Genomic DNA, 23,291 nt, shown 5'->3' on the forward strand with positions numbered 1-23,291 from the left:
TGTGCTCAGACGTTCATCTTGTGCAAGTCTGGATGCATTCATGTTGAAGACGCGCTTCGGTAGATGTATTAGGGAAATGTGTCATTGCTGCAGTGAGAACATTTTTGGCTAAAACGCCTGCCTTGGCAGATTTGATTTGTATGCCTACTAAATTACTATCTGCATATTGAGCTTCCAGCAATAGGCTAAGCGATGGTTTAAATGTTTAGATTATGATGTGATTAGGTTTTAAGTGACCGATGGCAGGAGCAAACAAAGAAGCAGAGTCTTGCCCACCTACTGTCCCCATCCTACAGAGTGATATACAGGACTGTGCATGTATTCCCCCCCTCCCGCAGTAAAAATTGAATTTCCCAAAATAGAGGGTATGCCCCGCTCCCCAGTTTTTGACCCATCCACCAGTCTGGCTGCTCTGTTCAGGGGAGCTCTCCAACTTTGATCACTGTTGAAAGTGGCCCTGCTCTATAATCCCCTCATCGATCATTCTGTCTGAGGTGATGTGGGCTGCCATACATCTTCCCTCCACTCCCTCTCTTTCTTCTTTCTGTCTCCAGCCAGTGTTTACAACCTCCCATCCATCATCCCCTCATGGTATTGCCTGCCACCAACCACCAAGATGGACAGATGGGAAACAGACGCAGAGAAGCAGCAAAACAGCTTTTCTATTCAAGAATTTAAAAAAAAAGGGCCAGTAAAATTTGGGGACAACCATCTGTAAAAAGGGTCATACTCAAAAACAGTGGAGGGGCCTATAAATATCCAATTGGATCATTAATGATTCATTATAACCGACTATATTTTAATTTATAGAGCAATATAACAGGATTACTCATTATAGATCAGCAGATAATAGGGGACGTGAACACTGGAAGTGGAGGCCTTGAGGAGTGTATTGACATGGTGAAGCTGTGTTTAACCCTTTCAGGGACAACGGTTACTACAGTGGACAGTTTATCATGTTATCAGATTACAGGGTGCGTGAAAGAATTACGGCTGGGGTTTTTTATACTTCATACTGAACATGCAAATGTGACAGTAGTAGATTTTGAGCAAGGTGCAGTGATATTAAATGTAGGCTTTACTAAAGGATCATTGAAATAACACAAATGTCCATGAACAAATATACATAGTTTATTCCTTTATTCTGTAACAAAAGCATGATGACTTCTTTCCAGGACACTTTGACTAGAAAAAAATACTTATCCAATTTCCCCACCTCCTATTAACATATTAACCATCCCTTCTGTATAGTTAAATAAAACAACAAATAATAAAAAGAACAAAAAGAAACAACGTTCTTATGAATGAACCGTAATTCAAGTCTCAGAACAAAATACTGTGAAAAGGGAAAACAAAACATGGGAAATATTCAAGTTGTGTTAAATTACTCACACTTCAAAATACAAACAGGAAATCATTTTTAAATATCAACAATGAAATAAAAATAAACCCCAACTGGATTTAACGTTTCCACAGATTTTTGCACTTTTTTTTTTAACACCAAAAGTGTGAAACATTGGCAATCCAACTCTCCTCTATAACACAAACATTGAGGGTTTTTTTTAATATAGATTTTTTTTATATAAACCTGTGATGGCATATAAAACCTCTAAATATGAACCCTCCATTGAGGAGTGGTGTGCTGTGACCGAATGAATTACAACAGCACAATAAGACAGAAGTAAAGTATGCACGCAGTTCAGTTACATAGAGATGTGATTGCAAAGCAAACATCCGAGAGAGGAAATTGTGTTTATATACATCATAGGCGCTGATATGTATGAATTTGGGGAAACTGTTTATTTATCATTAACGGTAATTTGAGATCTTAAGTTTGAAATTTGGTAGTTTGGAAAGCAGAAAAGGAAGAACAAAACAACAGACGTCTTACGAGGAAGAAGCGACGGTATCAGGTAGATGGTGCTGTAAATGATATGGCAGCAGATATCCAATAAGACATGTAGCCACAACCTTCATAGTCACCTTCAGGTAAAAATCACAGCTTTAGGAATGAACAATTTGCGGTGTACAATGTATTCCAGGGTGATAAATGACTGTAATTTCACATAGCGCTTTGCTTTCATCTACTTTGTCTGAGATTCCACTGCAGTAACTATTCAAGTGGAGAGAGGGCTTGGAAAGTACTTCAATATTCATTCTGCCCCCAATGCCAAACTACCCCCCCGCCCCCCAACAGCCTTTGACTTTAATTGCATATTCCATTGATTGCCAATTAGTGTGCTTCAGGTGTGTCACGGGAAATTATCCAATGTCAAACTTTATCATTTAGACGAACAAAAATTTCATCCATCCATTATCCTCAGAAGGTGCGCTGGAGTCTATCCCACCTGTCTTCGGGCAGCTGGTTGCCAGCCAATCACAGGCACACATAGACAAACAACCATTCACGCTCACAATCACAGCAATGGACAATTTAAAGTGTTCCATTAACCTGCCATATATGTTTTGGGAATGTGGGAGGAAACCGGAGTACCCCGAGAAAAGCCACACAGACACGGGGAGGACATGCAAACTCCATACAGGACGTCTGGAGACGGTAATTGAACCCTAGACCTCTGTATTGTGAGGTGGAATTGCTAATCAGCCAACCACCGTGCCGCCGAAAAAATATTTGTTAATTGATCTATGCCAACCACGTATAGAACAATCAACTGATTTCCCACAAGGTGACAGACGGTACACAACCTGTGTTTATACTTTCGGTGAATTGTTTTGCTGTGCGCTGCGTATTTCAAAGTGGTGTGCCATGATTATTTATTTATTTTTTTTTTGGTGATGTAAAATACAGTATTAGCCTTGGATTAATATCCAGCCATCCATTTTCCGATTTGCTTATCCTCACAAGGGCCGTGGCTGGAGCCTATCCCAGCTGTCTTCCGGCAGTAGGCGGGGGACACCCTGAACTGGTTGCCAGCCAATTGCAGGGCACACACAGCCAAACAACCATCTGCACTCACACTCACACCTATGGACAATTTGGAGTGTTCAATCAGCCTACCATGCATGTTTTTGGAATGTGGGAGCAAACCGGAGTACCCGGAGAAAACCCACGGGGGCCCGGGGAGAACATGCAAACTCCACACAGGGAGGCCGGAGCTGGAATTGAACCTGGGACCTCTGCACTGTGAGGTCGACATGCTAACCACTGGACCACCGGACCGCCCCTTGGATTAATAAAGGTTGGGAAACACTGGCATATACAATGTGTCACCTGCATGGTAATTTCTACTTCGTTATTGCTAAAGTGGTAATTGTAGAACCTGAAACTGTAATTAGCGCCTGACACACGCTAAATTAAGAGTCAGGGTTTAACCCACAAGAATTCTGTTTGTTTAATTGTCCTCTCATTTTTAGATGTGATTTGACATTCAATTTATTGAGTTACAATTTATCAGCGTTTATAGTATGAATAGGGAGTGAATTTTTTTCATAAACACATCAACAAAAAATATTGAAAGGGTTCAAGAACTTGGTGTTTTGTAGAAAACTCCCATTACAAAAAATGGAGGAAAATGTATTTGTTTAAATGGATTACTCAATATTTTTTGTTACCTGTTTTATTTTCAAACCTTTCTAAACAGGACAGGAATATTTACAAAAAGTATGCAAGTCCTTCACAAAATGTTTTGTTCTTTTCATTAAATTGTTTGAAAGGGCTCTATTGTCTCTTGGGTCCCTTTCAGGAAATTGTGTGTGAATACTTTGCCTTTTAAAAGTAGTCATATGCAGTGAACTTTTTCCACATTTTTTCACCTTACAAAACCAACTTCAATGTTTTTTTTTAAAATCAGATTTTATATGATCAGCTCACACAAAATAGCACATCATTGTGAAATGGAACGGAAATGACCCATTGTTTTCAAAATTTTAGGCAAATGCAGAAGTGAAAAGTGTATTGTGCATTTGCATTCTGCTCCCCTGCATCAATACAGAGCCACCTTTCGCTGCAATGAAATCGGCCAGTCTTTAGATGTAGGCGTAGGTCATACTTGTTTATCTTTTCCAATTCTTCTTTGCAAAAAAGCTCAAGATCAGCAAGAGCGTTTGTGACCAGCAACTATGAATCTTCTTTGATTTAAATCATTGCAACTCTCTTCCCAATCTCAAGTCTTTTGATAAGATAAGATAAGATATCCTTTATTAGTCCCACCCTGGGGAAATTTACAAAGTTGCAGGAAAGTTGGGGCATCCAACTCATTTTCTTCCAGGCTTTCCCTGTATTCAGCTTCCCATCAACTCTGACCAGCGAGCTTCCTGAGACTTGCTGAACAACAGCGACCCTGCAGCAGTGTTCTTTTTTTTGCCAAACATAGTGCTTTGAAAATCAAAAAGAGAAAAAGAAAAGAAAAAAAAGAAAATCAAACTGGTCTTATCTGGCCAAGGCGCATTCTTCCCCCTATTTGCGGTGTTCACTTTCTGGCAACCAGGACTTCTGCTTTTCTCCTTGCCACTCTTTGTAAATGCCCAATTGGTGGAATATACAATTCATAGTTGACCCGTGGACATATTCTGCAACCTCAGCGGTGGATTTCTGCAATGTGTCCAGAGTGACCATGGGTCTCTTAGCTGCTTTAAACTTCTCTTCAACTTAATTCCTTGACCGGTCTGGGTCTGGATACAAATGCACACCACCTTTTACAAATTTATATTCAATGCTAATTTAAAAACTGTAAATCATTTTAATTTCACTTCACAATTAAGTGTTACTTTGCCTTGATCTATTACATCAAATCTCAACACAATACTGTACTTTCAACTTTGTGATTGGTCACGTGCAAAGATTCAAGGAGTATGAATACTTTTTCAAGGCGATGTTGCAGCACTGCCCAAACCCATTTTAAAATCACCTCATATGTACGACAGTGAAGAATCAGCGCGAGCGCTCCGTCTCTGATTCCAGTAACACTTTTTGCCAGTAGATTTATTTGCACTTCAACATGTGCTGCTAGCAGATTTCAGAATATAGCCGTGACACGTACCAGAAATCTCACAGCAGCAGAATACAGTGTAAGGTCACTCATAGTCACTATATTGCGCCATTGTGCCTTCTTCTTTCTGAAAAGGTCAGTCTCCGAGCAGCACATAAAACCTTTGTGCATACAAATAATGGTCCTATGGCGCAACGACAAGGCATGATGTGTTCCATGAGGTGTAGCAGCAATGCATGTTTTTTTTGTAGCATCAACCTTTAATAGTGAGTGAATCAACTCAACTACACTCTTTACAATGCATCAGTGCAAGCCATATACTTAAAACTATGCTACAGAGAGCACTTGGTCCTCCCGACATCGACATGGAAGTGTGAAAGAGTGCAGGTATGTCCACAAAAAAAAATAAAAAGAAAATTGTAGCAGTCACAAGTATTTGCCTTCATCACCACATCAGTGCAAAGACACCCCCTCTGCCACTGGAAAGCATCAAGGTAGAACAGGGTCAACAGTAGAGGAGAAAATATTGCACGCAGACTCAAGTCAACAACAGCCAACAGATGGTACACTGAAGAATAAAGTTTCGTTTTTTTCCCTCCCACAGCAGAGAACACGATAAAAAAATTGCAAAAACACACCCAGATTCTTTATTGCAGCACACTTCCTCATCTCTCTCTCTTTCTCTCTCTCGCTTTTTTTTTTTTATATCCACATATTAAAAATGTCTTGAGTCTGTAGGTTGTAAGGAACGTTTGCAGAGTGCATTTTGGCAGTAAGTGGAATCTTGTACGAATTGGGCACAGCCAGGAGAATTGATGGGTCAAACCACACAGCCAAGATTTCTTTTGGAGGCCATCAGAGTCTTGTCCTCTTCCTGTTCCACCCTGCCCATTTCCTGTGGCCACTCCTTCTCCCCCCGTCAGGTGATCACATTCCCGAGGCGCCCAGCCCCAGGCTGGCAGTGTGGCTCATGCATGGCAGTGTCTGAATGGTCTTGGGGAAGTCGTGGGTGAGTAGTCGTCCATTTTCTCCTCCACTCCCATTACCGCTCATCCTGGTCAGGGTGGAGCAGCGCATGGCGTCGTTAATGGATTGCTGTTGGACAAAGACACGTTACAATCAGACTGCAAATTAAAAATGATTGGGTATGTTTTGGACTGTCCGACAAGAATTGATGCAATCGCTACTATAATCTTCATGATTATCAGTACTGCGTATCAGTGAATTTCTGCCTCTCTGAATGTGCTGCGGACCGATGCCAAAGCAACTATGAATATTCCCAGCAGCCGAGTGGCCTCTGCAATTCTTCAATGTAAAAGGTTTTCAGACCTTGCTGAGGTGACCGACCATCTGTTGTTCCAGAAGGACAATCATAACCTTAATGAGGGCAGGTGATGACCAATGCTTGCTTTCAGTGTTGTGCTCATTCCGCTTTTCAAAAGACAACGCCAAAACTCAGGAGGTGATGGATGTCAAAAGACAAATCATGTTGTTGATCGCTCACTGAATTCAGCGAATATAGTTGTAAACGGTATTTATCGGGCGGGAAGTAGATCGGAACCGATCCATATTTTGAGACTCGTGAAGTCCAATAAGAAGGTTCTCCGTTAAAGCAGTGATGGAACACAGGCCTACGTTATGGAATATACATATAAAGGATGTTCACCACAATGGGCCCTGCTTTGCGAGACAGTCAGCGAAAAGAGCAGAAAGAGCAGGGGACAGATTCATTTCAGAGTGACAGATGTAGATCGATATATCACTGTAATTCAAATTGCCTCTCTACCCGTCGTCCAACATGAGCTTCTGTCTATGCTATGTGTGTACGGGGCGTGTCTATAAGCAGAAAGGGGACAGAGCAGCCTGTGGGAATAGCCGAGGAATCTCTCTCCTCTCCACCGCAGGAAAGATCTTGGCCAAAATCATGCTCAGCAGGCTAGTCGAGCACATCTCAGAAGGTGTGCTTCCAGAAACTCAGTGTGGCTACCGGAAGACTAGATCCACCATTGACATGATCTTTGTTTTAAAACAGCTAATGGAGAAAAGCAGAGAACATCAAAAGGACCTGTACATAGCCTTCATCGATCTCAGCAAAGCCTTTGACACCATTAACCGTGAGTTGCTCTGGAAACACCTCTCCAAACTTGGGGTCCCACCCAAGTTTCTCAGCATCCTCCAGCAGCTGCATGATGGGATGCAAGCCAGAGTGCTCATCGGAGGACTCCAGTCAGAGCTCTTTAAGGTGAAAGTCGGGGTGAAGCAGGGCTGTGTCTTGGCTCCAGTGCTTTTTAACATCCTCCTCTCTGCCACCACGTGCCTCTTCCACCGTGGCATGGGACATGAAGACGGTGTCCATATGGAATACCGCCTAGACGGAAGCCTCTTCAACATCAGACGGCTCCAGGCTCACACAAAGACAAAAATCTGTCAGATCTGTGAGCTTCAGTATGCTGATGACTGCACTATATTAGCTCACAGTTCAAACTCTATGCAGCACGCCCTCGACACCATTTCCAATCTGTACCAATCCTTTGGTCTTCAGATCAACATTAAAAAAACTGAGGTCATGTTCCAACTCGCTACCCCAACCTCCACATCCCCCAGCTTTCACATTAATGGCACTCCACTAAACGTAGTGGACCATTTCACCTACCTTGGCTCCACTTTATCTTCAAACTGTTCCCTTGACACTGAAGTCCACACCCGTATTAATAAAGCATCATCATCCTTTGGTCGCCTACGCAGCAGGGTCTTTGAAAACCGAAACCTGAAGACCTGTACCAAGATTGCTGTGTACAACGCAGTATGTCTCTCCACTCTGCTCTACGGGTCAGAGTCATGGACTCCATATCGCCAGCACATTACTACCTTGGAAGCCTTCCACATCCGCTGCCTGCAAAAGATCCTTGGCCTGTCCTGGAAAGATCGAATTCCCCATACAGACATCCTCAAAAGCACCAATTCCATCTGCATGGAAGCGGCCGTGGCGAAAAAACATCTTCGGTGGATTGGACACACCATTCGCATGCCAGACAACCGCCTGCCCCGCCAGGTCCTCTATGGCCAACTGAGAGGTGCAAAGCGTTCTGCTGGGGGCCAAAAGCGGCGCCTCAAGGACTACAGCAGGGACCTCCTAAAGCGAGCCAACGTCAACCCCACGCAGCTTGAAACACTTGCACTCAACAGACCAACCTGGCAGATCACTTGTGCTACTGCAATCTCTGAAATACACAAAATTAACCAAGCCAGACGAACCGAGAAACGCATTCAACGACACCAGCGGGCAGCTGGTACCCCCCTGGTATCCGGTTTCCCTTGCTCCATCTGTGGTCGAGTCTGCGGCTCAAGAATCGGTCTCTATGCCCACGAGAAGTGGCACCAGCGACAGAGTTGCTGACCCCCCCCCCCCCCCTACCCATCCTCCCCTCCCTTGGAGCAAGTGTCATCATCAGACATGATGGACAGCTAGAACGGGGCGTGTGTATAAACACACGAGTCCCTTCACTCACAGATGCATCAACAATCTTCTGCCAAGAGATAAACATCATAGAGCGGTTTCTCCTGTATCGTTTTTTACGATGCAAAGATGTATACTACATGTGGTGGATATCTTTATGAGATACACAGGAGGGGAAATGGAATTCAGGATTATGCGGAATGCACAATCACAACAAAACTTTGTGGAGGGCTGTGGCACAGGCCTTAAGAAAACCATAACAGTAAGGTGCAGAGACAGAGTAAGGTGCACATCATTTTTGTGATGTTGCCAGATGTGTGCATTTGTGACTATAAATTCCCCTGAAGAACGCATATGGTATTATCTTCAAATCAAACTTTTGTCATACACAGTGAGTAGTTATCAAGATTTCATTGAGTTGCTGATCAGTGTCAGGATTGTTTTACCTTGATGGAGGTCTACATTCTCAATGGCATTCTCGCTCAAAAAGAAACATATTGGATCCAGTTCCTGAGATGGATTTCATGAGATTGTGCGGCTATGTGTTTATCGTAATGGGTGAAGTCTGTATTTTATTTAAGGATTCAACTTTCTGATTTTCCGATAAGGCATTTCGATTCTGCGAAGGCTCATCCTATGGGTTGATTGAGTAGTGAATGCGTTCATCATGATCTTCAAGTGAGCCCAGTTCAAGGCTTATTGATTTTGTCCATAAATATATATTTGCCTCAGAGATAAATCATCTTGTACTTGGAAGTACTTGATGTTTGGCACGAACAGTTAAACAGGTATGACGGCAATCTTGAATTAAGAGATTCGGGACATCTGCAGGCCATCAGTAACACGAAAACTTGACGAAGGAGCGACAGAAAGAAAGAGAGGTACAAGAGAGCGTTTGAGGTACGGTGGAATGCCCGACTGCGGCCACGGTTAGATGGGCGGGGGATGAGGAGGCAGATGTCGTCATCATCATCATCATCATCATTATCATCATCATCATCATCATTATGGCTTAATCACAGCATTTCCTACCCCGTGGCTGTGCTCTGCCCTTATATCTTAACAGTGTTGTTGGCGTACAGGCCGTAGCTCTGCAGCTCTGTGTAGGGGGCGCTAGCACCACTGTCTAAGGCTGAGCAGTGAAAGGCCTGAGCAGCTGAGGCAGCAGCGGCTCGTGCGGTTGACACCTTCATTCGACGTGACTCGGTCCTGGATTTGTAGCAGAACTCCACCAGTGCTACAAGCATGGCCAGGCCCAGGCCGCCAATAAGGATGTAGAAGACTCCGGCCACGTTGCTGAGGCTCAGAGCGCTCGTCTTGTCCTGGAGGAAGTGACAGGACGACGAGAGCCATATCGGTGAGCAGAGATTTTGGAGCGCAGCAACAGACAACGTTGACATTTACACACTCGTGATTGACTGAAAACGGCCCAATTCACACATATACGCATATAGAATTATGTGGGAGAATGCTTTCATACCGTCCTTCGCATTCATATATACATTGAAAAAAGTATAACTGCTGTCGTTCGTTCATTTATTTTCAATTCAAATTGTTTAAAAATATTAGTTTGTTTCTTTCAAGTGACTTTATAATTTATTTTTATGGTTAAATGTATTTTATTTTTATTTTTTTTTACTTTGATGTAATGCAAGGCACCAAATGTAATCACTTCATTTGGACCAATCTATTTTTTTGACTTTAATTGTGTGCATGCACAGTATCTAAAGCTTTTGGCAAAAATGGACCCAAGCAGTGACGGGCGTTCATAATATTGGTAAGAAAATTTTAAAAAATTGTGCAATTTCATAACCTTGTGGTTAGTTTAATCATTTTTCTTTTTAACCTTATAGCTGTGCCTGACTAGATGTTATTTGCAGCCCTCGATGGAGGCGACGTCATTCAGTCATGGTGAAAGCAGGTAGCTACACTACCTGAACGGGATGAAACCGAAAAGTGTCCATAAAATGTCAAATAGCAGGGAAAGAAGCTTCAGTATGACTGTCTGCAGTGTGTGAACTTTTAAATTTGCTGCCGTGTTCCATGTGGTTTGTATGCTCAACAAAGGTTAGCATGCTAAATTTAACGAGCTACCTTATCTTCTTTCTTGCACTATAAGGTCTTGAAGTAGTTTTAGAAAGCTAACTTGTGTTTCTGTACTTTGTTTTGAATGCCCTTGCCTATCATTCCAAATGTATTTCACACATTCTTTTTTAAAAATAAAGCATGATGACAATTTTAAATCTTGGAGACAAATTGAAAAATATATACGTTGTTCAAATGTACAAATTTGACTCAACCGAAAGGATTCTTAAAGTTATGTAATTAATCCAAATTAATTATTTTAAATTAGGACAACCAAAAATAACGGGTTTGCATTACCTTAACTCATTCAGTACCAGCCAATTCTGGACCAAGTCTGAAAAGACGTTTAAAAACGTCTTTGGGAGTGAATGAGTTAATAAATACTTGCGGGTCAAACTTTCTGGTTACATCAATTCAATACAGTACCGGTATTTTCAAACTGATCGAAGCCTAAATATTGACCGTGATAGGTGACTTCAATATTTTTACGTTCATCTAGTCAGCCACAACATTAGGGTTGACCACTGGAAAATGCAAAACACACACACACACACACACACACACACACACACACACACACACACACACACACACACACACACACACACACACTTGCAAAATGCAAACAAACAACTATTACGATAAGAACATATTGAAGGCCTGTCTCAGAAAGCACAGCTATACAATTTAACTGGATGACATCAATAATTAATCTCACACAGATAAGGTAGTTTCAGTTCTATTGCTTTCAGAATGAAAAGCGCAGACCCAATCAATGACAGTGACTGCTCTCAGAACCACAGGGGCATCTGTACAAGACGCGAGTAATAATGCAGCTTGTAATCACACTTAAGTGTTCATGTCTACACCCAAGATACAGTATTGACTGCAGATTTGAACTTCATGAAGACTTCTATTATCTGAGACACAACCATTGTGCTGTGCAACATCAGATGCTCTCACATCTCGCCACATTGGTCAGATGCGAATTACCTGTTTTGTGAGATGAGTTATCCAGAGATACCAAATGCAAATCAGGTTATGGTTCATTACATGATGTATGCTTTGGAATATCTTTTTTGTAAATTACTCAATAATGCATTTCCAATGTCAATTGAATCAATGCAAAAAAGGGATCGATAACAACTTTAGTTTTAGAATTGTTAATTAAGTCATTTAGTCATTTTTACTAATCTAAAGCGCTCCGACAGATGTGTGTTTAATATAGACACATCGACAAAATATTCATAATTGTTCTGATGGAATTCAGATTTATATCGGAGGGTGGGGGTCAACTAATGTGTTCTGAAGGCATGACTGGCCGCAGGTTTATCAGGCTAAACTGTAGCAACATGATGATTTTTCAGAGTCGAATTCTTTCTGTCGAGTAACATTTCTGCTCATTAAACAATATTCATGGGGATCTGCAACCTTCCAAAGGTTTGTCCCTGGGGGCAAATACCGAGAACCGTCTTAAAAATAACATTTTTGATCTGTGTTTCGAGAATGATGTGCATTCCTCAACACCGTTCTAGTTGCCAGGTTGTTTCCTTGGGATAAACATTTGTTTCCCAGCAACAAAAAGAATTGTGTAATAAGAAGTGCTGTACTGAAATGCAAGATAGGAGGCAAATAATTCCTGAGGCATTTCCAGGGAAAATTCAATCAAATTTTTAAGAGAACAGGCCTCTGGCGGAGAGTGAAACCAGAGTTCAAACACATGCAAGCACAGTGGGATATTTGATAAGACTCAGGTTTGAACACCATTTTGTTCAAAGATTCACGAAATGAAGCTGATGACGTTTTCGGCTATGAGTGATTCTAGAAACTCAAGCTCATACAATTACTTTTATATCATTGGAGGACAGTAACCTTGACAGAAAACTAAAACACTATTTCAAAATCATACAAACATATTTTCAACAATCTTTTAAAACATAAACAGACACGAGATTGCCCACAGAGTATGTGCCCGGATATAAGGCAAAAAAAAAGTAAAAGGAACCAAAGTAACATGTCCTCTAAATGAACCCTGAATAACAAATACTTAAAATGTGTCATGTTTCGTAGTTGAGCAACAACCAATTAGTGATCTACTTTTTGCTGTGCAGCAATTTAAAGATTACCAGTATATCGGGGCTGTTCCATAGTATAATTTGTATTTATATTGTGCAGGTAAAAGAAAATTGTCATAAGATTTAGCCTAACTGGAAACAACTTAGGGATGTTCCTACTTTGTAAACAAACAAATAAATAATCATGCAAACTAAAAAAAAAAAAAAGTAATAGATTAATTATCCATTTTGAATAGACAGAGGGATAGAATTATTCCCCTGACCCCATTTGACTTTTGTAAATGTCACTTCAGGTATTGTCATGGAAAGTTTATTTACTGTTGATAAATAATAATAATAAAAAAGAACAACTTCAAAATGTACTGTATTTTCCGCACTATAAGGCGCTTCGGAATATAAGGCGCACCTTCAATGAATGGCCTATTTTAAAACAGTTTTCATATGTAGGGCACACCACATTATAAGGTGCATACAATAGAAGACACAATAGCTACATTAAAGGGAATACAATACAATAGAATAGAATACAGCTTTATTCATAAAGAGCCTTCACAAGTGCTGCAGCTGGAACAAAGCACGACATTTAAAATACTACGCCCAAGAAATCTGAATATTGATCCAGGTGCATCGGATTATAAGGCGCCCTGTGGGCTTTTGAGGAAAGTGAATGGTTTTAGGTGCGCCCTGTAGTGAGGAAAATACGGTCGTTGTTTTTGTCTTATATACGGGCCAGTACTGTCGTAGCTGCTGCAACAGTGCTCAATGTATCAGAGGCCTCTTGGCCTGGTTTTGGGACAGATCTAGGATCAGGGCAGGGTTGTGCTGGGAGGTGCTGTGAGAAGACAGAATCAGGATGGAGACTAACCTTTCTTCCGGAGTCCTTGTTGCCACACTCCCCTTTATCGTACCACCATTTGTTTTTCAGTTTGTCTAAGACGGCTTGCTCATTGAGTTTCAACACCGCTAGGTTTACTGGGATTCTTCCAACCACAAAGAAATAACATAAATAACATATTATACCATGTTATATTATGTTATTGATGCAGAAACATTGCAAAATACATTCACACATTAATACTTGAGCTGGGCTATTGTTAAAGAAGAGGAGAAAGTATCACGTCACACACATGCGGAGCCACACACACCCACACCCACATAAATACAGATGGTATCAACAACCTTAGGACATTTTGGAATCGAAGTGATATGCATTAATACTCCATCTAGCTCGTTCAGCTCGCTCCCTAAGGCAGTAGATGTGTATTACTATATCACTTTTGGGTAACCGGCACACTGCACACCCTCCCTTGTGCATCACTGATGCTCGAGTTGCGGTTTAACCAAAGTGGAATGTAGTCAAAACAAATGTTGCACTAAACTAGCAGATGCAGCAGAATGTCGTTTGATCTGTTTTTTTTTTTGGGGTGTTTTTAATGGAGAACTGGTATCGCAGTGAGGGCCTGCCGGTTACCCCCCTCCCAATACACCCACCACACACCCACTGGTGGTGGTAGGTTACCCGCAGGGTTTATCAAACTGGCTCTGACCTTGGAGTCCCCGCCCCCGCTGCCGCACTCTCCCTTGTCGTACCACCACTTGTTTTTCAATTTGTCCAAGAGGCCCTGCTCGTTCAGTTTTAACACTGCCAGGTTTACAGGGTTTCTTGAAAATAATATAAAACGATAGCCGTTAGGAGACACTCTATGCGACAGATATAACGAGGTAAGAATCATGGTGGTGGTGATTATGACAACACTGACTTAGGTGCTAATTGAAACTCCTGCATATAGCTACTGATATGAAGCAGGAGCCCTGGCCTTAAGATGCACATGTTTGGTACATGTATGTTAGTTGTACATCTGCGGTGGGCTGAAATGCTGGATGCCCATAAAACAATCGAGTCAGGTTTTACCAAGCAGCGGCCTCAGAGGGAGACGCAGCAGACACTCTAAATGGAGATGCCTTGGATGCGGAAGTCTGTCTACCGATGGCAATTTCCTTTCAGTGACGACAGCTTATACGGATCGCTATGGGAACTGATATATCAATATTCACCCCAAAGCCGCCTCCTAGTCAATTAAATTTCACGATTCATTTCTCGGCAAAGTCGAATGAAGTCGGAGGCCTCGGAAATATTTTTGCACTCTCTGGTTTGAGATGAGATTTTCCAACATCCTCATTCAAATCATCTCCTTTGTGGTTGCGCCCTCCCTCCGGAGAAGTGCGTGCATTTCCTCGCGCTGACGGCCGCCGACAAAGACACTCCCCATGCTCAAATCAAAGAAAAGAAGAATCTGCAATCAGATTTGGATTGTGACGTGAATATTTGCCAAAATTTCCATCACATTACTGTCAAATCAGTTCTCAATGCAGCTCGATTTTTTTTTTTTGGTGTCATTCTTCCTTTCTATTTGGATGCAGGAACGTCGATTTGCAACCATAAATTGTACTTTGTACAAACCAACTGGAGGGAACACAGGTACAATATCCTCTGAGTTGGTAAAACCTTTGAATTCTTTCTCAGCCTTGCTCTCAGACAGAAAGAAAGAAGTCAAACTGCATGGACATGGATGCTCAGCAAGCTAGTTAGTTTGGTCACACGGTTCTAGACTATCTGATGTCGTTTCCGGGAGGTGGGATGGGATTAAACAGGCAGGCAGGCGGTGTTGGTGGCAGGAGATCATACATGTTAAAAATGTATGCCAGGACATCAAAAGACGAATCCAAAATATATTATCGTCAGCAAAAGCACACAGCGCCTTCTGTAAAAACAAGAGTTGTGTCATCCGGGCAACAATTGTCAGCATATTTGCATAGTTTTCCAACAGGGATGAGCATTCGATTATATATTAATCAACAGAGATTATTCTTATTTTTTTAAATGTATTTTTTTTCCAGTATCATATGAATGAGATCTCTCTTTCAATGTTTGGAATGCTTATTCTTTTTTTGTAATGTGTATTTAACGGCGGCCCCCTGAAGTTGCCGCAGCTGAGGCCTGCAAGCATGGAGGTAAACTCCCTCAAGGTGACCATAATGGTTTTGGGTTTTTTTTTTTTTAGACCGCACACTAGTTGAAACCGAATCAACCATACATCTGTCGTTACAGCGAAATAGTGCACTGCATTTTGACTCGGTGGATTCAAGAGCCAATAAATCAGCAACAATTACAATGAATTGATGATGCCCATCCCTACTTTCTGAAAAAAAAGTATGTATCTCATTATTTCCTTTTGATCTGGAAAAAACACAGACCTCATTTGTGTTCTCCAGATGAACAGAAAATAATACACACACTTCAAATTAGAGTACATTGATGACATTGAATAGAACAATATTCTTGTCCATTGTCAAGAAAACATCAACAAAAAATCATATATGTTGTTAATGTGCGGGTACTAAGACTTGGTTAGTGGCACCTTGGAAGCAAAAGGATGAAACACCACATTGAGAGAGAGCTTCTGGAGGTCCTCAGCAGATATATATTTTTTAATACTGGCGAGATCAAGATGACTTTATGACTTTGAAAAAGATCTCAACACTTGACTGCACTATTAAATCAAATTTGAGTCGAATTTAAAAGATGCCGTGATTGAAGCACTGCAAGCATTTCTTGTCCGTTTTATCTGACCTTTGGCTGCGACTCAAGGTGGAAGCCCAAATGAATCCTCTGCACTTTTGAATGAAATCTCACCATGAGGCTCCTTTCATTAAAACGAACGAGCCTTATTAGTTCTGGATTAAAGGCTTCAGATGCCACTGGCTTTGGCTCTCTCTCTCTGCAGCAGCAGGAGCATGAATGGTGGTTGATGTAATGCAAAATGGCAGCTGCTGCACTTGGACATCGATGGCAGAAGAGTGTTCGGGACACATTATCATTAGTTTCATCAATTATCACACTGAATAGGGCACATATTCAATTTGGTGGACTCAACACTCACCCGTGTGAGCCCTGACTTAAGTGGGCAGGTGACTGCGTGGGATGTGCTCCTCTTCACCGGCCTCCTGCTTTGAGGGCCTTCGCGGCTTGCGATGGACATATTTACAGGATGTTTATGTGTGTGTTTTCCTCTGTGGTTCCGTTACATGCCATTAGCTATATGTGATAGTGGTTGCATTGAGAGTACAATTCATGATCAAATCCAATCAGAAATGCTCAGAAGGAAATGTTCAACTACACTTAAGCAGGCGCTCACAGGTTTGAGTGGAATAGTTGATCAAGACAACAACAAACTGTGAACATAACCAAAGGATGAACCCAACTTCACTGCTACGCAAAACTGTTCCACGTGAACTGCACAATCGTGTTATAATAATGTAGTTAAAAAAATAAAATTTAAAAAAATACGTGATGGAAAAAATAAAAAGACAGCTCATGCACAAGCTTCCATAAAAGGTTCTCTGAGCTTTTATCCAGCTGTGCTGCAGTGGCTGGGTTTTACCTGAGAGGGGATCCCTTGGGAGTGGCAATGCCATAACCTTTCGAGTCCAGATTCCCTCCTACTTTCATCGTGTCACAGGGCTTCCGCTGCTCTATGTACTCATTCATGGTGGATTCCAGCAAGTAGGCATACTTTCCCTTGGATTTCCGAACTCTTATGACACCTTCGTCTGTGGTCTTGACGAACACAGATGGGTCGGCAGCCTTCATGTAGGACCACATCTTCTCAAACACAGCGATTTTAGACCTCTGATGAAAAAAGTGTTCAATCAGGGGAAGGATACAAAGTTAGTAACAATAGTTCAGACTTGGCATTCATCATTTTTGGTATTTGCTGATAAGTATTCAACATCTTCTTGAAGACAGTTACATGCAGTGTACAGTTGTAGAAAAATGCTGTTTATTTCCACATTTCTATCGCTGAAAGTACGATTACATTTTTACAGTCGCCAATTTTGGAGGAATAGAATAAATGATCACAAACAATGGAGAGATAGGTGGCTCTATCCAGTTTCTTTGCCGCCTAACCTCATGAAGCCCACCGAGCAGCAAACAACTGCGAGCGTTTTTGAATCTCGCTTTCAGGGTTCGTTGAAGGTTGCAAATGTTTGCCAAAAGGTCACCAGACGGTCTGGACTGGAAAACACGAAAAGTGTTGGCAAACGTCTGCCCACCATTTGCGAAATTTAACAAACCTTGACGAGAACGTTCGCTGCCTTCGGAAACACTCACAATTGTTCACGGTGCACCCAGCAGTCCAACGTTAAAGACCAGCTATTTCTTCAAAGGGGCATTAAACCCAAACACTTTTTAAAGCGAGTATGTATACATTGGACATGTCAGCGCTAGTCAAAACAAAGGAACTCTGATTAAAATTGCGTTCCCGCGATAAGAATTACGCAGAATAATTAAACAACATAAGGGGGACGCTATGGTTGGCAAAATCATTATTCGCTGCAGACGGGAAGTGACGTTGAAGTGCCAATTGAGGGTTAGCAAAACTGCAATAAAAAACTTGTCATCTCAAGATCGAAAGTCTCTCCACCCTTGAAAACTGCTCACACTACTAATGTGGTGTTTTCTGCACACTCCATCTAGTTGATACTGTTGACCAGGCATCCGTAAGGTTCCTTCCAAATTGCAAAGCTCTGACTCACAATTGTGAGTTGCACAGGGTTGAATGGCCTGCTTTGGTGACCCGCAGGCTCATTTACTTGCACATCTTTATATATAAGGCAATTTTGTGGCTGCTTCTGCCGATTTTTGTACTTTTATCAGGCAGAAAAGTACACAGCCCTATTGCATTCTCAGAATCTCTTTTGCTCTCTGTCAGAAATTGGGAGGAAGGCCTTTGGGAACTCTAAACCTACAACCTGGAATCTTCTCCAGAAAGAAACTAGTGTTCTTAAATGTTGGTAAATCTAAATTCAAAGACATGGAAACTTCCATAGACTGCTGCTGCCTGTCTTGGTCAGGTCTCTATTGAAAAAGAGGTTCTTATACTCAATGGGACCAACCTGGTTGAATCAAGGTTAAATAAAAATAATACTGTATTAAAATAAAAAAAATAAATGAGATGCACTCTCACCCTGAAAAATTCTTTTGTTGAGCCAGCATCCAGTGTTCCATAGGCAATCTCTGTTTGCTTGGCCAAGTCTTCAGCACTCTCTATTGGAGACACCATCCTCTCCACTGTCAGGAATGCGGCCAAGTTGGCCGTATAGGATGAGATAATGATGAGGGTGAAGAACCACCAGACACCTCCAACAATGCGGCCAGACAGAGAGCTAAAATCAGAGGGATGACATCATTGGGGTGGTCAAAGAGCCGGCTTATTTTCATCGTGAAGATTTTGACGGATGTTGAAGCCATTGTGATGACATACAGTATATTGCGTCACACTGCTGCAATGCATCATAATTTTACCAGCGTTGGACAGCTTAGCCACATGTGTAAAAAAAAATAGATACTCTATCTTCCCATGGCCCACTCATCTCACTGCCTCCTACACTGAAGCAAATGTAATTTTTCTCCAGATTGAACACATTTGAGTTTGACTTCAAAATGTGACGACAAGACTAGTTCAGTTATTAGGTGTCGACATCTGGATCCGATGCAAAACTTAGGAAATATCATTTGTTGTAACAAATCACCATATTTACCAGTGACAAAATAATTGGACACCGATTGTAAAAATTGGACACCAATTGAAATAGTTCAAAACCAATAAAAGTTCATATTTCATTGAAAGTTCAAACTTCGGCATTATGTTTTGTGTTGGCACAGCAAATATACTTTTTGAAAAAAAACATCCTCTCCGTGAGCCGTCACCTTACCGTGGTGGAGGGGTTTGTGTGTCCCAATGATCCTAGGAGCTAAGTTGTCTGGGGCTTTATGCCCCTGGCAGGGTCACCCATGGCAAACAGGTTCTAGGTGAGGGACCAGACAAAGCACGGCTCCAAGACCCCTTATGATAAAAAAAATTAAAGGATCTCAGTTTCCCTTGCCCGGACGCGGGTCACCGGGGCCCCCCTCTGGAGCCAGGCCTGGAGGTGGGGCTCGTTGGCGAGCGCCTGGTGGCCGGGCCTACACCCATGGGGCCCGGCCGGGCTCAGCCCGAAGAGGCAACGTGGGTCCCCCTTCTCATGGTCTCACCACCCGTGGGAGGGGTCAAAGGGGTCGGGTGCAATGCGAGCTGGGCGGCAGCCAAAGGCGGGGACCCTGGCGGTCCGATCCTCGGCTGCAGAAGCTAGCTCTTGGGACATGGAATGTCACCTCTCTGGCAGGGAAGGAGCCCGAGCTGGTGTGTGAGGTAGAGAAGTTCCGACTGGATATAGTCGGACTTGCCTCCACACACAGCCTGGGTTCTGGTACTAGTTCTCTCGAGAGGGGTTGGACTCTCTTCCACTCTGGAGTTGCTCATGGTGAGAGGCGCAGAGCAGGTGTGGGCATACTCATTGCCCCCCGGCTCAGTGCCTGTACATTGGGGTTCACACCGGTAGACGAGAGGGTTGCTTCCCTCCGCCTTCGGGTGGGGGGACGGGTCCTGACTGTTGTTTGTGCATATGCACCAAACGGCAGCTCAGCATACCCACCCTTTTTGGAGTCCTTGGAGGGTGTGCTGGAGAGTACTCCTGCTGGGGACTCCCTTGTTCTGCTGGGGGACTTCAATGCTCACGTGGGCAATGACAGTGAGACCTGGAGGGGCGTGATTGGGAGGAACGGCCCCCCCGATCAGAACTCGAGTGGTGTTTTGTTATTGGACTTCTGTGCTCGCCACGGATTGTCCATAACGAACACCTTGTTCAAACATAAGGGTGTCCATATGTGCACTTGGCACCAGGACACCCTAGGCCGTAGTTCGATGATCGACCTTGTGGTTGTATCATCGGATTTGCGGCCGCATGTTTTGGACACTCGGGTGAAGAGAGGGGCGGAGCTGTCAACTGATCACCACCTGGTGGTGAGTAGGCTCCGATGGTGGGGGAAGATGCCGGTCCGTCCTGGCAGACCCAAACGTATTGTGAGGGTTTGTTGGGAGCGTCTGGCAGAATCCCCTGTCAGAAGGAGTTTCAACTCCCACCTCCGACAGAGCTTTTCCCATGTTCCGGGGGAGACGGGGGACATTGAGTCCGAGTGGACCATGTTCCGTGCCTCTATTGTTGAGGCGGCCAATCTGAGTTGTGGCCGTAAGGTGGTTGGTGCCTGTCGTGGCGGCAACCCTCGTACTCGCTGGTGGACACCAGCAGTAAGGGATGCCGTCAAGCTGAAGAAGGAGTCCTATCGAGCCTTTATGGCCTGTGGGACCCCAGAGGCAGCTGACGGGTATCGACTGGCCAAGCGGAACGCAGCTTCGGTGGTCGCCGAGGCAAAAACCCGAGCGTGGGAAGAGTTCGGTGAGGCCATGGAAGCCGACTTCCGGACGGCTTCGAGGAAATTCTGGTCCACCATCCGACGTCTCAGGAGGGGGAAGCAGTGCACCACTAACACTGTGTACAGTGGGGATGGGGCGCTGCTGACTTCGACTCGGGACGTTGTGAACCGGTGGGCAGAGTACTTCGAAGACCTCCTCAACTCCACCAACACGTCTTCCTTGGAGGAAGCAGAGTCTGAGGACCCTGAGGTGGGCTCTCCTATCTCTGTGGTTGAAGTCACCGATGTGGTTAAAAAGCTCCTCGGTGGCAGGGCCCCAGGGGTGGATGAGATCCGCCCGGAGTTCCTCAAGGCTCTGGATGTTGTGGGGCTGTCCTGGTTGACACGCCTCTGCAACATCGCGTGGTCAACGGGGAGAGTGCCTCTGGATTGGCAGACCGGGGTGGTAGTCCCTCTTTTTAAAAGGGGGGACCGGAGGGTGTGTTCCAACTACAGAGGGATCACACTCCTCAGCCTCCCTGGTAAGGTCTATTCAGGGGTGCTGGAGAGGAGGGTCCGTCAGGAAGTCGAGCCTCAGATTGAGGAGGAGCAGTGTGGTTTTCGTCCCGGCCGTGGAACAGTGGACCAGCTCTACACCCTTAGCAGGGTCCTCGAGGGTATGTGGGAATTCGCCCAACCAGTCTACATGTGTTTTGTGGACTTGGAGAAGGCGTTTGACCGTGTCCCTCGGGGAGTTCTGTGGGGGGTGCTTCGTGGGTATGGGGTACCGAACCCCCTGATACGGGCTATTCGGTCACTATACCACCGATGTCAGAGTTTGGTTCGCATTGCCGGCAGTAAGTCGGAATCGTTTCCAGTGAGGGTAGGACTCCGCCAAGGCTGCCCTTTGTCGCCGATTCTGTTCATAATCTTTATGGACAGAATTTCTAGGCGCAGCCGAAGCGTTGAGGGCGTCCGTTTTGGTGGCCTCAGTATTGCATCCCTGCTTTTTGCAGATGATGTGGTGCTGTTGGCTCCTTCAAACGGGGCTCTCCAACTCTCACTGGAGCGTTTCGCAGCTGAGTGTGAAGCGGTTGGGATGAAAATCAGCACCTCCAAATCTGAAACCATGGTCCTCAGTCGGAAAAGGGTGGAGTGCCCCCTCCGGGTCGGGGGAGAGATCTTGCCCCAAGTGGAGGAGTTTAAGTATCTTGGGGTCTTGTTCACGAGTGAGGGCAGGAGGGAGCGAGAGATCGACAGGCGGATCGGTGCAGCGTCTGCTGTGATGCGGACGTTGTATCGGTCTGTCGTGGTGAAGAAGGAGCTGAGCCAAAGGGCGAAGCTCTCAATTTACCGGTCGATCTACGTTCCAACCCTCATCTATGGTCACGAGCTATGGGTCGTGACCGAAAGAACGAGATCCCGGATACAAGCGGCCGAAATGAGTTTTCTCCGCAGGGTGTCCGGGCTCTCCCTTAGAGATAAGGTGAGAAGCTCGGTCATCCGGGAGGGGCTCAGAGTCGAGCCGCTTCTCCTCCACATCGAGAGGAGCCAGATGAGGTGGCTTGGGCATCTGATTCGGATGCCTCCTGAACGCCTCCCTGGTGAGGTGTTCCGGGCATGTCCCACCGGGAGGAGACCCCGGGGAAGACCCAGGACACGCTGGAGTGACTATGTCACCCAGCTGGCCTGGGAACGCCTCGGGATCCCCCAGGGAGAGCTGGAAGAAGTAGCTAGGGAGAGGGAAGTCTGGGCTTCCCTGCTAAAGCTGTTGCCCCCGCGACCCGGCCCCGGATAAGCGGTAGAAGATGGATGGATGGATGGATGGATGAAAAAAAACATGCTCTCTCAGTTTTAAGTCTGAAGACTGATTTTGTAAAACACCTTTGTGGTTTTACACCAGTGTGTTTTGGATCATGATCTTGCTGGATGATGAAAAATCTCCCAGTTAGTTTGGTTGTATTTTTTTTTTTTTTATATCGCCAGACAAAATGTTTCTCGACAAAACCAAGCCCAATTTTGCTGCTACCATCATCTTGTTCACAAATCAAGATAAATTAGCCTGTTTTAGACAAAGCCACGCAAGCCTCAGCCACGACAAAACTTCCACAGTTTATTTGTGTCATCACATGGCCTTTTTGACAATTGCTAGCCTGGCCTTTCTATTGTTCTTGACAGCGTGTGGTCTGCATCTTCTCGTGTCTGTATTTTTGTTCACAACCATCACTCCTGTCCTTCGGTGGTTGTTGCTGATATTATGAACAGTTGGTTGTTGTTTTCTCTCGTCGACCCATTTGCCGTCTGTTACTTAATACACCAGGAATTTTTCACTTCTTCAAGGCATTTCAAACGGTTGTTCACAAACCAATGTTTTTGCGATGTCCCTTACTTATTTTGCAACCTCTCTCAGCCTTACATTTGCTTGCACAGCA

General features: G+C 43.9%; 1 protein-coding gene across 4 annotated transcripts in view; it reads right to left on the reverse strand.

Annotated features, from left to right (window-relative positions):
• Positions 1–1,125: 1,125 nt before the first annotated feature.
• The window catches only part of gria1a (glutamate receptor, ionotropic, AMPA 1a), a 73,741-nt gene continuing 51,575 nt past the window's right edge, over positions 1,126–23,291 (reverse strand). Inside the window, exons 12-16 of one of the 4 annotated variants that reach the window (XM_086099817.1) lie at positions 18,596–18,794; positions 17,009–17,256; positions 13,432–13,546; positions 9,594–9,728; positions 1,126–6,044 (exon numbers count right to left, since the gene is read on the reverse strand). In XM_086099817.1, the coding sequence (XP_085955943.1) occupies positions 5,877–6,044; positions 9,594–9,728; positions 13,432–13,546; positions 17,009–17,256; positions 18,596–18,794 (865 nt within the window). In that variant the 3' untranslated portion in view covers positions 1,126–5,876. Of the gene's footprint in view, positions 6,045–9,438; positions 9,729–13,431; positions 13,547–14,113; positions 14,229–17,008; positions 17,257–18,595; positions 18,795–23,291 lie in introns of all 4 variants that reach the window. The other 3 variants (XM_086099808.1, XM_086099837.1, XM_086099826.1) reach the window with 3 other exon arrangements.

The sequence above is a fragment of the Hippocampus guttulatus genome, chromosome 2 (assembly GCF_054856545.1).
Source record: "Hippocampus guttulatus isolate MCC_2025c chromosome 2, RoL_Hgut_1.0, whole genome shotgun sequence".
Lineage (NCBI taxonomy): Eukaryota > Metazoa > Chordata > Actinopteri > Syngnathiformes > Syngnathidae > Hippocampus > Hippocampus guttulatus.